The 16,114-nt window shown below is 40.3% G+C and overlaps 1 protein-coding gene across 1 annotated transcript in view; it reads left to right on the top strand.

Annotated features, from left to right (window-relative positions):
- LOC124259381 (WD repeat-containing protein 97-like) overlaps window positions 1-15,896 on the top strand; it is a 50,807-nt gene extending 34,911 nt beyond the window's left edge. Inside the window, 11 exon segments of the mRNA XM_046693507.1 lie at window positions 3,093-3,356; window positions 6,606-6,920; window positions 7,952-8,280; window positions 8,740-8,869; window positions 8,871-8,896; window positions 9,438-9,564; window positions 10,521-10,608; window positions 11,673-11,719; window positions 11,721-11,869; window positions 12,897-12,973; window positions 13,744-15,896. Of these exon segments, the coding sequence (XP_046549463.1) occupies window positions 3,093-3,356; window positions 6,606-6,920; window positions 7,952-8,280; window positions 8,740-8,869; window positions 8,871-8,896; window positions 9,438-9,564; window positions 10,521-10,608; window positions 11,673-11,719; window positions 11,721-11,869; window positions 12,897-12,973; window positions 13,744-13,988 (1,797 nt within the window). The 3' untranslated portion in view covers window positions 13,989-15,896.
- Window positions 15,897-16,114: the final 218 nt, after the last annotated feature.

Below are 16,114 nucleotides of genomic sequence, written 5' to 3'. Positions count from 1 at the left end.
TACTAGCAACTATACAATCTATCAATGTTGAATAAAATAAAAAAATTATAATCTATAAAGTCAACGCACTGTCTTTAAAGGTATTTGCATATATGTGTGGCATTATATAAAGGTTTACTGGGGTCAGCGAGTGGTCATCTAAGACACTGCTACTCACTGGAAGAATTGCATCCATTAGGCATGCCAGAACTCCTGTGATCTTGATTTCAATTAGATTTGTTAAACCACGATAATGTTTGATCAATATTCACTGGAACAAATTGCATCCATTGGGCGTACCCAGAACCCTGTGATCTTGTGTTCAAATCATGGGGTTTCAACCCGATAATGTTTGTTCAATATTCACTGGAACAATTGCATCCATTGAAGCATGCCAGAACCCTGTACTGTATCTTGAGTTCCAATCATGGTTCAACCCGATAATCATTTGTTCAATATTCACTGGAACAATTGCATCCATTAGGCATGCCAGAACCCTGTGATCTTAGAGTTTCCAATCATGGTTTCAACACCGATAATGTGTGTGTTCAATATTCACGCGGAACAAGTGCATCCATTAGGCATGCCAGAACCCTGTGATCTTGGTTTCCAATCGTGGTTCAACCCGATAATGTTTGTTCAATATTCACTGGAACAATTGCATCCATTGAGAGCCTGTCATGAACCCTGTGATCTTGAGTTCAATCATGGATTCAACCCGATGATGTTTGTTGTTCAATATTCACTGGAATTGCATCCATTGAGCCTGTCTGAACCCTGTGATCTTGAGTTCAAATCATGGGATTTCCAAAGCCGATAATGTTTGTTCGAATATTCACTGGAACAATTGCATCCATTGGTATGCATGCCAGAACCCTGTGATCTTGAGGTTCAAATCATGGTTCAACCGATAATCATTTACCGTTCAATATTCCTCTAACGCAATTTGCATCCATTGAGCCTATCTGAACCCTGTGATCTTGAGTTCCAATCATGGTTCAACCCGATAATGTTTGTTCAATATTCACTGGAACAATTGCATCCATTGAGCAATGCCCAGAACCCTGTGATCTTGAGTTCAAATCATGGTTTCAACCGATAATGTTTTGTTCAAATATTCAAGCTCTAACAATTGCATCCATTGAGAGCTTCATCTGAACCCTGCTGATCTTGGGTTTTAATCATGGTTCAACCGATAATGTTTGTTCAATATTCACTGGAACAATTGCATCCATTGAGCCTGTCACACGAACCTGTGATCGAGTTCCAATCGTAAGTTCAACCCATTAATCATTTTGTTCAATATTCCACTGGAACAATTGCATCCATGGGAGCATGTCACGAACCCTGTGATCTTGAGAGTTCAAATCATTTGGCGTTCAAGCGATAATGTTGTTCAATATTCACTTTCGGAACCAATTGCATCCATTGAGCCTATCTGAACCCTGTGATCTTTGAGTTCAAATCATGGTTCAACCCGATATCGTTGTGTTCAATATTCCGCTGGAACAATTGAGGTATAAATTGAGTACATCTGAACCCCCTTGATCTTGAGTTCAAATCATGGTTCAAAACCGATAATGTTTGCACGTTCAATATTCCTGGAACAATTGCATCCATAGAGCATGTCTGAACCCTGTGATCTTGAGTTCAAATCATGGTTCAACCCGATAATTAATTTGTTCAATATTCACTGGAACAGTTGCATCCATTGAGAGCCTGTCTGAACCCTGCTTTCTGATCTTGAGTTTCCAATCAATGGTTTTCAACCCGATAATGTTTGTTTCAATATTCACTGCGGAACAATTGCATCCATTAGAGCGTAATCTGAACCCTGTGATCTTGAGTTCAAATCAATGGTTCAACCCGGATAATGTTTGTTCAATATTCACTGGAACAATTGCATCCATTGGGCATGTCTGAACCCTGTGATCTTGAGTTTCGATCGATCACGGTTCCAGCCAATAATGTTGTAGGTCTGTCAACACCATACCCACCCTACAGTGGGTTTCACGAGAAATAGCTAAAATCTGAGACTTGCAGTTCTTTGGCTTTTCTCCCACATTAAACAGACATGCGGTGATGTAAACCTACCCATGTAGTACTGTTCAAAGTTGCTGCCGGATTAAAGAGCCAAAGTTATTCATTGCTTTAAGCTGTAGTAATCATGGAAAGAAGTAGCATGCCAGCGCACAACCGTTGCATGGATGGGATAGGAAGTCAACCTTGACTGGCACTTTACATCCCTGATCCCTGCTTGGTGAAATAATTGGGACTGTTATATATTCTGAATGAAAGAATGTCTTCAGGGCGTATCAAACAAACTTTGTAAACTTAGAGTCAGGAACCACTGAAATATATATATCTAGACTCATTCTCTTCCCACAGGGTTACCATTGTCATATCTTCCTTCCAGACCTCTGTTCTAATCACGGCCATATTTCCCGTTCTACGTAAAATCCCTAAGCGGCAAAAGATGCAGCACGAATTATCTCCCTCTTTCTATCCAATCAGAACCGTGTTACATCGAGCTTAGATTCAACTTGACCCTCGCACAAGCAAATGTGGGGGCCACAAATATCCCCATCTGCGGGGACTTGTGTTGATGTTACACACAAAGACGTTTTAATGGCTTCAAGCTTTGTCGTTGTCAGCTTGAGGGAGATGGAGACGAGCCATAACATGACTGAGTTCTGTCTAGAAGAAGCGTTTGCGCATTCCCCCAACGGGGAAAGGAAACGTTAGTTTTCGAAGTATCTGAGAATTACGAGACGGGCTTTACTTGAATGATCACTTTTGGAAACAGCGTCGCTGATTGCACAACTAAATCTGATTGCCTCCAAACTCTGCGAGTCTTGAGAGCGCTCTAAAACATTTTAACTGTGATTATACAGTTTACTGCTCAACCAATTGTAGACGAATAAGCCTTAGTCTGTGACATAGCATTAGATTGTGATGTGTTATCATCACAACAACATGTGTACCTATTGAGACTGACATATCCTGAGTAGAATTTAAATTTTAAGTCTACCCCTACAGAGCTGACATATCTATTGCAACTTCGCATCACAGTATCTGAGATGTGATAATGAATGAATCATTCGTGTCACCAGGACAACAGACCGTCCTCGGGAGCTATGAGGTCAGTCACATTTGCTACTGGTGAAGATGGCGATACTGTGAGAGTGTTTGACTGGGGTGATGATGATGATGAAGATGAGGATGGACTGAAAACGCCGACCAGTCCTCAACCAGGCGAGGCAGGTTCCCGTCGTACATCGGTCAAGTCTCCAGAGATACCCAAACTGGTTGAGGGCAAGTCATCATCTCTCATGTCAAAGATGAAGAACATCATGGCACGGCCACCAACCCCAGAGGTATGTTATACACACCTTGTTGCCATGGTTTCCACGATAAAACTGATGAATGAAATGCATGTTTCTGGCAGTTTGCAGGTTGTTTTTGTATAAGTGTCAGGTGTAAGTAGGTGAAAAGGTCACATGTTTACTGTTGTCAAGGGCTATGTTATTTTGACTCACAGATGTTATAAACATTTAAGGTGGTAAGAGTGCGATGTGAAGAAAGTTGCAGTAAATTTGATTATGTGTAATAAAAAGTATAATCACCTCTGAACTGGGAATGATGTATTTTCTGTCCAGTCTAAGTAAACTTAGGCTCAGTTTTATTCGTTACACTGCTATACTGAGTCTAACAAAACGTTGTAGAAGGTCGCGTCAGCAAACCTTTGAGCGACCTATGACCGTCCAATCAAACACGAGACGGCTGAACGGATTTAACCAATCAGACAACGACTACTTGTTAGGGTTCGGCGGGACTTACAAAACTTTTTTTGGATTTTCTCTTCCCTGGTCTGTGACAATGATTTATCAACAAACGAAAATCCGCAGAAAACACAGATATTTGACCTGCAGTATATACGCTTAGGAGTTTCTGATGACATGGTTACTATTAGCTTATATTTCCGCAAGATGACATCCTTGAATATTGACAAAACCGCTATTTTCAGAGACTGTTCACTCATTGCGTGTATCACTCGGAAGCGATTGTGTGGTGAATAGCATTCGGAATCATTCGAGTGTTTGAGGTAAAGGTTCAAACGGTATGCGCGAATGTTAACTTTCACGATTTGGTAAGCTGTGTTCTGATTGGTCAGTCCAAAAGGTTAGCTGATGCGACCTTCTACTAGGTTTTGTTAGACTCAGTATATCAGTGTAACGAATAATACTGAGCCTAAGTTTACTTAGACTGTTTTCTGTCCAACAGGAATTAATGACCTAGACTCCTAGATCTATGATGCTTATGTAGGACATTAGTTCCCTTGAGGAAGATAAACTATAATTCTTCATAGCCATCAGGGGGCGGTGGGGTAACCTAGTGGTTAAAGCGTTCCCTCATCACACAGAAGACCCAGGTTTGATTCCCCACATGGGTACAATGTGTGAAACCCATTTCTGGTGTTCCCCGCCATGATATTGCTGGAATATTGCTAAAAGCGGCGTAAAACCAAACTCACTCACTCACTCTTAGCCCATCAGTTATTTCCATCGTCAGTGAGATTAGAGTACCACACTTGCTGTTTGTCAGCTACAAGCTCACATCAGTATAAGGCTGTTAGGGTTGTTTGAAGGATAAGGAAACAATAATACATCTTTGGTATTGACTTCTGTGGAATTAACTTTAAATAGGTTTATTACATTTGCATTATTTTCATTGGTCATAATCGAACATGACTGAATAAGATAAACTCTTCTGAACTAAGGCTCAAATGTCATCTGACATTTTCCAAATCGAATTCCAATTGAAATTTCCTGTAACAGTAAGCACATGTCTACATTAAATACCTCACACTTTTATTGACATCGGAGTACTTTTTTCAGTGTCAGGTACACTAAGACTTCCTGCTTGTGCCGTGGCATTTTTAGAACCTTTCAACTAGGGCAGAAGACAATTTCCTGTCATGATCACACATGGTACAATGTGTTTTCATATTGCAAACATACTTCAGAAATTGCTCATAGTTTATAATTGTTCTCATATAATTCTAAATACACAAACTGTTACAATATTCCCAGTTGAGTCACACCTGAATTGATCACTGATCCTGATAAAGATTATTTGTGAAGTGTCTAGGTACTTATGAGGGGCGATAAAAAAAGTATATAGAATCACCAAGAAAACGATACAAATGCAGTTATTTTTATGTTTGATTTTTTTACATATTATCTGTCAAGCTCAAGCAATTTGGGTTTGCTATGTTCCAGTCTCATGATCCCCATTTTGTTTGACCTTTTATCTTGGTACCCTCAAAAAATGCAAAATCTATAATAAATGCATCAAAACCTTCAGGAAACAAAATGTGCAAGAAATATTTTGTGTGATTGAGATTGATAGAAGTCCCCTAGAATCACACTTAGATATTAAAGTTCATCAAAAAGCAATTTGAAATTACAATCGCTTGTTAAAGTGACTCCCCCCTTCATGTTGACTGAAAGAGCTTGTTTTGGAGACACTACTCATTCAGATGATGTAATCATAAGGGCATAGCTTATTCTAATGTTTTCACTTATTCATACATGATGCCAAGGGTTCAAACGAAATACTGATTGGTCACACAAGTGTCAGCTCACAATATATTGTAAACAGTACCAGCTTGAATATCTGGACACAATGTTTTTGAAAGATTAAATTGGGGGTGTCCTTAAAAATATAAATCAGGCAATCCAAATCTTTGACTATTGATCATGATGGGAAGTCATCCAATACTATACTGAACATATTTTATATGACATTATCTGAGGGCATACCATTATCCATGAGGTACCAAAAGACAAATCGTTTTTCATATTCTGCAAGTTTGTTAGAAATATTATACCCCAATGTGTTGTGATGACAAATATCTGGTTAACCACATTACCCACACATGTGAAATTTTGGATATCCGTTTGCTAACGATTCCTTCAAAATAGATGGAAGCTTTTCAAACATTGGACATCAAGAATATAGTTAGACTACATACTTTTGATCGACCCTCGTGGCATCATCATTATGCTAAGTTACTTCTGCAAAAACAAACATGAATGTCCGACTGTCAATACTTTCATTGTTTAACTGATGACATCTTGTCTACTGTCTACTTTTGGATATTCCAGAGTGAGTGAGTGAGTGAGTTTAGTCTTACACCACAGCAATATTACAGCTATTCGGCGGCGGTCCTTAAATAATTGAGTCTAGACCAGACAATCGAGTGATCAGCAACATTCAGCAAATAATCATCATCATTATTTTGGGGCAAGTAATTCCCCAATAAACTACTTTTTGAAATAGTGAGTGAGTGAGTTTAGTTTTATGCCGCTTTTAGCAATATTCCAGCAATATCACTGCGGGTGACACCAGAAATGAGTTTCACACATTGTGCCCATGTGGAGAATTGAACCCAGGTCTTCGGCCACTAGGCTACCCCACCACCCTGTTTTTGAAATAAAACAATAAGAATGATTCTACAAATTACTTCCTTTGTTTTTGATAAACTTGGTTGGGCAAAACTTTAGACTTAATATATTTAGAGTGTGGTTATATTCAACCAACATTCTTGTATTTGTTGCTAGGAGGAAGAGGAAGTCTTCACCCCGAAGGTGTTGTCTCAGAAGTCAGCATCACCTTACCAGGACCGGGAGAGTCCGGAGTCCGCTGGTCAGCCAACATCACCTCCACTTCCGACTCCACCCAAGAGAGAACTCAAACCTCTCCAGCCAATCAGGAAGCTGGTGTCGAGGCCCAGAGTGCCGTTACCCTCACCGTCTCCGTCCCCAGAAATCCCCACCCCTACTCCACCACCCCCACCTACACCACTGCCAAACTTCATCAAACAGTTCATCGGTACAGAGTGGTTCGAGAAGTACTTTCCCAACTGTAACGAGAAAGTAAGTATTGGGCTGTTGGGGTCAAGGCCAGTGTTTCAGATATTTAACCAAGGTACCTTTCTGTTTACACCAGTGGACCATAGCATGGTGTTTTCGGGTCAGGACAATTCTCCTTTTTACAGTGACTTTATACCGCTATTTTGAACCTTATGTTATGATTTGGATTTATGTACTGAAGGAAACCATTAGATATCAAGAATCCCTTAAGGGCTATTTTTTTGGGTAGTGAAGACTAAGCTTATAATTTTGAAAGAAAATCTATAAAAGTATTTGTGATTCTTTACTACTTTTGTTTGGTATATGTTCAGCTTATATTGTAAACTGTGATGGTATACATGTTCTGGAGTCCTCCCATGTCTATAAGAATGATTTCAGGCTGGGTAGTAAGGAGGATGGGGTGGGTGCTGCAGACTTGAGTCAATGTCAGTTTAAATCAAGCGTATAGGAATTGTTGTTATATATATAGGAATTGGACCACAAATTGTGTCCATTTTAGCTATGCAGAATTATGTCCCCTTGTCCCTCTGAATTCAACGTGATGTCATGTTCCATGGTGTGTAAAACAAGTTGGTGCTCCCTATTTACCTCCTACCCGTGAAGGTCCGGGTCAGTAACCCATGCTTGTCGCAAGAGCGACTAATGGGATCGGGTGGTCAGGCTTGCTGGCTTGGTTGACACATGTCATCGGTTCCCAATTCTGCAGGTTGATGCTCATGCTGTTGATCACTGGATTGTCTGGTCCAGACTCGATTATTTACAGACCACCGCCATATAGCTGGAATATTGCTGAGTGCAGTGTAAAACTAAACTCACTCACTCACCCTATTTACCTCCAAAATACATATCAATCAGGCATGTTATCTTGAGCATATCGATATGATGAATCTGATGGCTGATTTGATTAAAATGTTGTTGAAAGTGTAACTCTAAACTACTCCTTCAGTCAGACAGATTTACTTCTCACAATGCTACCAGCTTTACCGTAAGGTGCTAAAAGAACAAATCTGATCATTCTGATGTGTATCCAACAGACTATGCCCAAACCATGGACCTCGGATACTCTGGCGAACATGGTTTTGAAGCTGATCCGGATAGCCGAGACCCAGCACAAGACAGCAGTGGTGGAGGCCCTGACCCTTCTGTTCACCCAGGAGAGTCTGACAGGGGCTGTCACGGTGCAGGTCCAGAAGGCCATCTACTCCGCCCTGAACCACCACAGCAAGCCTCCCACCTGTGCTGTGGAGGACGAGAAGGCCTTCATCCTCAGCAGTATCAGGTGTCTGCAGGTTCTGGCAGTCAAGGACATCGACTTTGTGGTGGAGATGATGGTGCAGTTCCTAGATGGAGACCGTGACGCCAGGTAAGTCTAGATGTGAGATGGAGTTGGGTTAGGGTGGATGTTTGTGTGAAGCAGAAAAACACTGCTTGATCGTATACATCTGTATTATTTATAGGCTGCTGTGGGTTCATTTCCATATTGATTTAGCATGGTCAGTTTACAGGATACCCAGCTCTACATTGAAAGCGTAGTGGCTTTACCTCCCAGTTGTGTCAGTGTTACTTGTTGAAATGCATATAAGGTGGCCAGTGAACTCTTGGGCTCCATCCCACAAAGTGATCTAAGTGCCATGATGATCGTAAGTCTTTGTTATAGTATGGGATTTACAATCACCTTAGGCTAAAATCACTTCGTGTGATGGGGTCCTGACTCAGTATCAACAGCAGTGTGACGTCATCATCAATTCCCATTACCCACTGTCCACTGTCCAGTACTTGAGTGAGTGAGTGACTGGTCACGTCTACATGGACTACGTTACAGGTCCAGCATCATGGACACCCTGTTTGGATGTGGTCTGCAGGACCCTCATCGCAACTTCCAGAAGGAGCTGGACTCTTGGGACATCTGGAACCTGGACGACAGTGACCGCAAGATGGAGCTCACCACTTCTGAGAATGTGTCAGCAGTGGCTCAACAGGTGGGTGACCGTTACCACTTGACATAACCAGCAGTGGTGTCTTGTACAATGTATGTTGTAATTCTATTTCTAAGCCCCACAAAGTATTCATTAATCTTTAAGAAAAGAACACATAAAACATATAGAACATGTCAAAACGGGTTGAATTTTTGCTCATGATGTTGATTACTCATTGGTGGATTTTCTGGTCCAGACTCGATTATTTACGGGCAGGCTCCCATTGCTGGAATGTTGATGAATATGAAAAAGATGCAAGCATGCATGCACTCATGCAGATACTGACACACCCATGCACACACTCACAAGCGCTGACACACACTCTTCTCGGGCTGTCACACACACTCACAAGCGCTGACACACACACACTTCTCGGCTGTCACACACTCGCCGCCTGACACACACACTTCGCTGTCACACACACTCACAAGCGCTGACACACACACTTCTCGGGCTGTCACACACACTCACAAGCACTGGCACACTTCTCGGGCTGTCACTCACACTTTCTAGAGCTGCCATGTGAAGGTTTCCCTGTATTCAGGTGGATGACCTCCTACAAGCTTCACATCGAGGATACAATCGACCGGATGAAGAAGGGCCAGAATGTCCATGGGAAAATGACACGGGGTCAGATACAGAAACAGCAGGGGAAACTCGGATCCAGTGCTGTAAGTACATTGTATTGTATTTTACCACCACCAGCAATATATCCCTTTGTACCACATACCTATGTTTCACTCATGGTTTAGTGTGTCCACCCTCCACAGAGTTATATCCCTTCCATGTACCACATACCTATGTATATCACTCAATGGTTTTATGTGTCCACCCTCCACAGAGTTATATCCCTTCCATGTACCACATACCTATGTATATCACTCATGGTTTAGTGTGTCCACCCTCTACAGAGAAATTAGGAGATAAACATCATGTGTTGGGCAATTCCAGGTGTTATCGAGTATTTGAAGCACAGGATTTCATTTGGAACCGACAGCATTAGCCGTGCTTCAAATACTCAATAATACCCAAAAATTGGCCAACACATGATGTTTATCGACATTGAAAACACAAAAGTAAACCAAAAGGCCCACATGGGTTTTACTATCTGCACTCATTGACATCGAGTACGGGTACAGCAGTGAAGTGTCATCATTTCGGCTGTCTCCCATGGTAGCATCTGGAACTGCTCATTTGTGACATCATTCCAACTTTACGTCACAATATGATTTGAATTACGTCACCACTGATGATGACGCAACAATACAATTGTATGCGATATTTGTATGTGTCAATATGCAGTGATAGTCTTGCAATTTATGGGAATCAAATACCATTCGATCATGTTTTTCAACCAATCAGATTAAAGAACACGATGACTTTTGGTTTACAATATCCCTTCAATGAACCACAATTATGTTTCCACAATTGCTTATTTCCATCCTACAACAGGTATATAGGTGATGGACATGTATTAAACAATTCAGTCACCAAGGTCAGTGTACCGACTACTAATACCATCATATCTATCATTTTCTGGAGAAGTTACCATTTACAGTTTACGTCATGTATGCGTTTGTGTTGCAAGTGGATGCAGCTATGATGTTACACCGGTATATATTGACAGGGTGGCGATGTATCGGATGACCAGACCACGCTCACGACACTTCCAGACGGGGTACAGTTTGTGCCCACAGCATCACGCAGTATGACAAGTAAGTTGAGTGTTAGATTGACTGATTTGTTGTTTAACGCTGCACCCAGCAATATTCCAGCTGTATGGCGGAGAGTGTTAGATGATAGGAGCCAAATGATACACTATCACTACAAATGATGTGATGATTATCATACATCAGTGAGTATGTGTATTTGACTCAGAGTTTATCAAGTAATCTCAGTGTCATATTTTCAAGGCCAATGTTTGACACAACAAATCTTGAAGAGTCGGTACTGAACCTTATAGAAAGTTAACATTAGCTGTGAATGTCGGTACAGATTTTAAGGTGATTTTCATCAAAAGGTTGAACAGGATACTCTGATTTGTCTTCAAGGTTAAAATGTGAACATTTTAAAAGTTTGCATATTTTTGGTGATCATGATATTGTTGACTGAACATTTGGGACTCAAAATATGGCTCGCATGCATGACTCTCAAAATTATGCTCATGATATGCTCTGAGTCAAGAAATTACATTACAGGCCACATAAAACCCATTTATATTCATGATAGAATAAATTTCATATATTTGGTTTCTTTTTCTATTTATGTGTGAAGCCCATTTCTGCTGTCCCCCTGCCGTGATATTTCTGGAATATTGCTAAAAGTGGCATAAAACTAAAACTCACTCATTCACCTTTTCTATTTAACCTGGATGGTGCCTATGTGAGATTGATATTGTTTGTGAATTGTCAAACTCTAAAATATATTCTTGTATGTAAATTTAAGATTTACTTTAAATATATTTTTGAAAGTAGTACGTAGGTATGTATTTCATAACTCATGTTTGGTGACTACATCAGGATCTGCACAACGAGCTATGTTTCTTTATGTGAGTGTCCTTGCTCCATTATTGTCCTGGCTTAATGTGTTTCCCCTATTGGGACAGTGGGTTTGGACAGCAATCGGCCACCACCAGCCTTTGCTGGTTGTAAGACGTGAACACATGAATTGGGTGGTCAGCCTCAGTGTCACTGGATTGTCTGGTCAAGACAGGCCGCCGCTGTATAGCTGGATCATTGCTGAGTGTGACAACAACAAGTAAACAAAGTGTATGTTTCAGTAACCTATGACAAGATGCCAGACCAGGCCGTGGTGGAGGCAGTCACGTTACCTCGACGCTGTCGGCTACTTCTGTGAGATGATGGTGGAGAAGGAGATCGAGGCGCTGAAGAAAGGAAGGTCTCGCCCACAAGGTCCCCAGCAAGATAAACCTGGGCCTCCCAAAAACACAGTGCTGGTACTGCCAAAACTACCACAGTAAGTCTCATGATGACAATCCGTGTTTATTCACATGAAATCTTTCATTCATGCTGAATGAGTCTTTGGTTTATTCTCAGCAAACCCGTTATTCATCTTCTTGAGCTTCTTTGTTCATGAGGGGCGGTGGGGTAGCATAGTGGTTAAAGTGTTGGCTCGTCACACCAGAGACCGGGTTCGATTCCCCACATGGGTACAATGTGTGAAGCCCATTTCTGGTGTCCCCTGCCGTGATATTGCTGGAATATTGCTAAAAGTGGCGTAAAACCATACACACTCACTCTTTGTTCATTAGCATGCAGTCCTCGGTTATACTGAGGACTAATTTGGACAGTTAGAGGAAACCTGAGTTTGTCCTCATTAGACATTGATTCATCACGACAGAGTCCTCTGTCCTGTTTTCATCATCAAGTGTCTCTAAGTGATCGTATTAGGAGTTCCTAGTTTCTGTTGAGTCATAATCAGTGTGTCCTTATACTATCAATAGTCTGTGGTCCAGTAGAAATTTGGTCATCCTCACTAGTCCTTGGTTCATCCTCAGGAGTCTCTAGTTCATTATGGGGGCGGTGGGGTAGCCTAGTGGTTAAAGCGTTTGCTTGTCACGCCGAAGACCCGGGTTCGATTCCCCACATGGGTAAAATGTGTGAAGCCCACATCTGGTGTCCCACGCGGCGTAAAACCATACTCACTCACTCACTGGTTCATTATGAAGTGGTCCCATGTTCTTCTTACTCAGCAAGTCCATAGGTTGTCCTCCGGAGACTTTATTGCATTATCAGGGGTCAGGGGTCACTTTCAGAAGTTTTCCAAACTTAGATCATTAACACTGTGCAATAGAGATAATGACACAAAGGCTAAAGTGTGGTATACACCACATTATCGCTCAGGATAGAGATGTGTTTCCCTGGCAGTGTCTATACCAGGGAGAGTCATAAATTTGATCATGTTAAAATAGCACCTTCCACACATAGCTACAGGTGATGATAAATGAATGTTTCTGACAGTCCTACATGTGCTCTGCCCACAGTAAAGCAGCGCTGGTCCGCCTCGGGGAGACACACACCAGTGTGTGTAGGAGGAGCAGAGATAAACCCCTCACCATTGGTATGTGGCCCACATTTACATTCTACTTTACTTATATACCAAACTGCCTACATCTTTCTGTCTGGATGTCTGTCTGTCTGTCTGTCAGTCTGGATGTCTGTCTGTCTGGATGTCTGTCTGTCTGTCAGTCTGTCAGTCTGTCTGTCTGTCTGTCAGTCTGGATGTATGTATGTGGCTTTGTATGTGATTGTGGCTGGCTGGCTGGCTGGATGGATGGATGGATGGACCAATGGATATATGAATGGACGGATGTTGTAGATGCATAGACATTAATAACTGTCAAACATTCCATGGATTCTTCCATTTCAATACATATCACAAAACTTGAATCACATTAATGGCACCATTTTGCTTGAATGTCTCTTGTTATGTGAAGTACCAGGGTATCTTTGTGGTAATATGTTTGGAGTATTGATTCAAGCAGCACAGAACAGTCATATCTTTTGTGTTATGGATTAATAATTTTTGCATTTCTGTTTTCATCAACTGAAAATCTTGATCAAGCCATCCAGCAGAAGACTGTTTTCTGTGTGTGTGAAGTTTTTACTGCTGGCTTATTTATTTATGAGAATTGACCTCAACATATTTGAACGTGAAAAATGGTGTGCACACTTTCCGTAAATACACACCAGTTATGAGGGGTTATACCTCCATAAACACGAAAAAGGTTTGAAGTTATTTCTTAAACATGAATAATTTAACCACCTGCTTATAGTGACACATCATTAACTGTGCATGACCTGAAACAACTTGCTATGCACAATCTTCAGATTTCCACTGCCCCCCTCTTGGTGGCCGCAGTCGACCACTGGTGACAGGGGAGATAACTACGTTTGTGCCGAGTATCAACCTGCCAATGAAGACCTTGTACATGAACCCATTCCCAAACAGACTGGACGAGTTCGATGCCCGCTTCCAGGAACCAGTGCTCATCACCCTCAAGTCCTCCCAGAAATTCTTTGTTCCAACTCAGTCATACATTCCAATGGAACAAGTAGTGGCTCCGAGTAGCTGAATTGGTGTAGAACTCGCCAGAGTCCAAAGACAATAACAGAAAGATATAATTCACACATTTTGTACTTCAGGTACTTGAAGTCAAATATTTTATACATAGAAATTAATATTCATATTTGAAGATGTCAATGGCATTAAGGTGAAATTATTAGGAAACTGCTGATAATGAAATCCTCAGGAAATACACATATTTGAGAATATTCCCAAATTGCATGGTCTAGTCCATGCATATTGTCAATGTGTAACTAAAACTGATATAGAGATTGGAACCAGGAGCATACGTTTCTTGTCAAAACATTCACTCAGCTGTGCAGTGGGACTTTTAAACCATGGTATTGTTATAAATCATCTCAAATATGTTAACTATCTTCATATCAGGAACACGTTTTAAGTCGTTTTTATATAAAACTAACTTGTATGTAGGAGTAGAATTAACTTTATTACTTGAAATTCTTGCTGGATGACACCAAAACTGGCTCTATACAGATATGTCCACAGTGGTCATTGTTAAGTTAAAACACATTGTTTGGTTCATTCATAAACCATTTTAATTGGGGGACCACCTTGTCAAAATCTATGTGATTAAGGTTAAGAGAAAACATTCAGGAATTGTATACCTGCTCGAAAGTCTAATTTTTAAATCAAGTAACATTTATTTCCTTTTAATTACAATGTCTACAAATACTGTGTTTATCATAATTACAGATAGCTGAAATCGTATAAGCGAATTGTTTGGGGTGATTTGATTCAGGTAGCTTTTGATCTGAATTTTTGTAAATATAAATTGTACATATTTATGGGTAGTATGGAAAGCATCTTGATAGACTGATAATTAGTTTTATGTTTAAACACCATATGCATTGTCATGTACAACGTATAAGTGTAGTAGAACCTTGTTAGAGGGACCATGGATAGTAGACTGGAACAAGCAATATCAAACACCAGTTCTAGGAAGCATTTGACCACCTCAAAGTGATTCCTTAACTGTACCATGATAAACTGGATTGGCACATTTCTGGACAAAGGAATTCTTCTCGATTGTATATATATTAATTCTTTTCTATTGTATATATTTACAACGGAAAAGATGTCATAGAATACCTGATTCCTTCATGCTACTATATTTGATCTGTCATAACATTAGAGATTATCAAAAATATTAAAGAATTATGTGTTTTCTAACTTCTTTTGGGAAGTATATGCAGACACTTCTGATAGAATCACCTCGAAATGGGTTCCAGAGTAATGAGAATTGACTGTATGAAGAAGTTTTCTCTGAACATGTGTTTATTACATCATTAATAATGTTTTGGGAATCCGTTTTGGCAGATTACCAGGTCTGGGAAACTATCTGCCATTGACATTTTATGTTTCCTGAAATAAGAGTTTTATATCTACGTGAGGTGTCAAGGTTATGCCAAATATTTTTATAATTCTGTATATTTCTTCACTATTCAAAGATTACCAAAATATATCACAGTTGCATATTCCATCTCGTCATATATACTTCTGATACGTTCAATGTAAAGGTCCTATTGTGTAAGCTGCCATGAACTTACTATTGATATTCATGTAAAGGTTTCCTCATCATGACCTTGTAATCATCATCATATTCATGCCAGATGCTGAGATGTGACATACTGTGTATACTCCTTACAGCTGTCAGCTTGTAGTATTCTGTTTTGGGTCATGTTAAGGTTAAGGAAGTAATTTTTTCTGTAAATATTTTTATAAGTGGAACTGATGTCCCCAAAATGAACCAAATTACAACAATGTTGTAATGTTTGGTGTGTTTGTGTATATAGATATATTTTGTTATCAGGCCGTCCACCTATGTTATCATACTGCTAATTACTGACTGTGATAATGTCAACTGCTTATATCGGAGTGTGATTAAATGTTCTTTACCTTATATATTGTTGTGTTTGCTCTCAAGATGGTTTTTTGTGAGTATTCCATTGGCTACATTAACAGGTATTTAGGATACACAAAAGATACCAGTGAAGGTTGACCCCTGATTCTTAAACTATACCTTGGTCATAACCAGAGCTTGAAACACTTGCTTGTCCATTATGACAGTCATATCAGAGTGAGTGAATATGGTATTATGGCACTTTTAGCAATATT

Source organism: Haliotis rubra, unplaced genomic scaffold (genome assembly GCF_003918875.1).
Source record: "Haliotis rubra isolate DU_JTF1 unplaced genomic scaffold, ASM391887v1 Scf72, whole genome shotgun sequence".
NCBI lineage: Eukaryota > Metazoa > Mollusca > Gastropoda > Lepetellida > Haliotidae > Haliotis > Haliotis rubra.
Note: the sequence above shows the minus strand (reverse complement) of the source record. Positions and strands in the feature narration are given on the sequence as shown.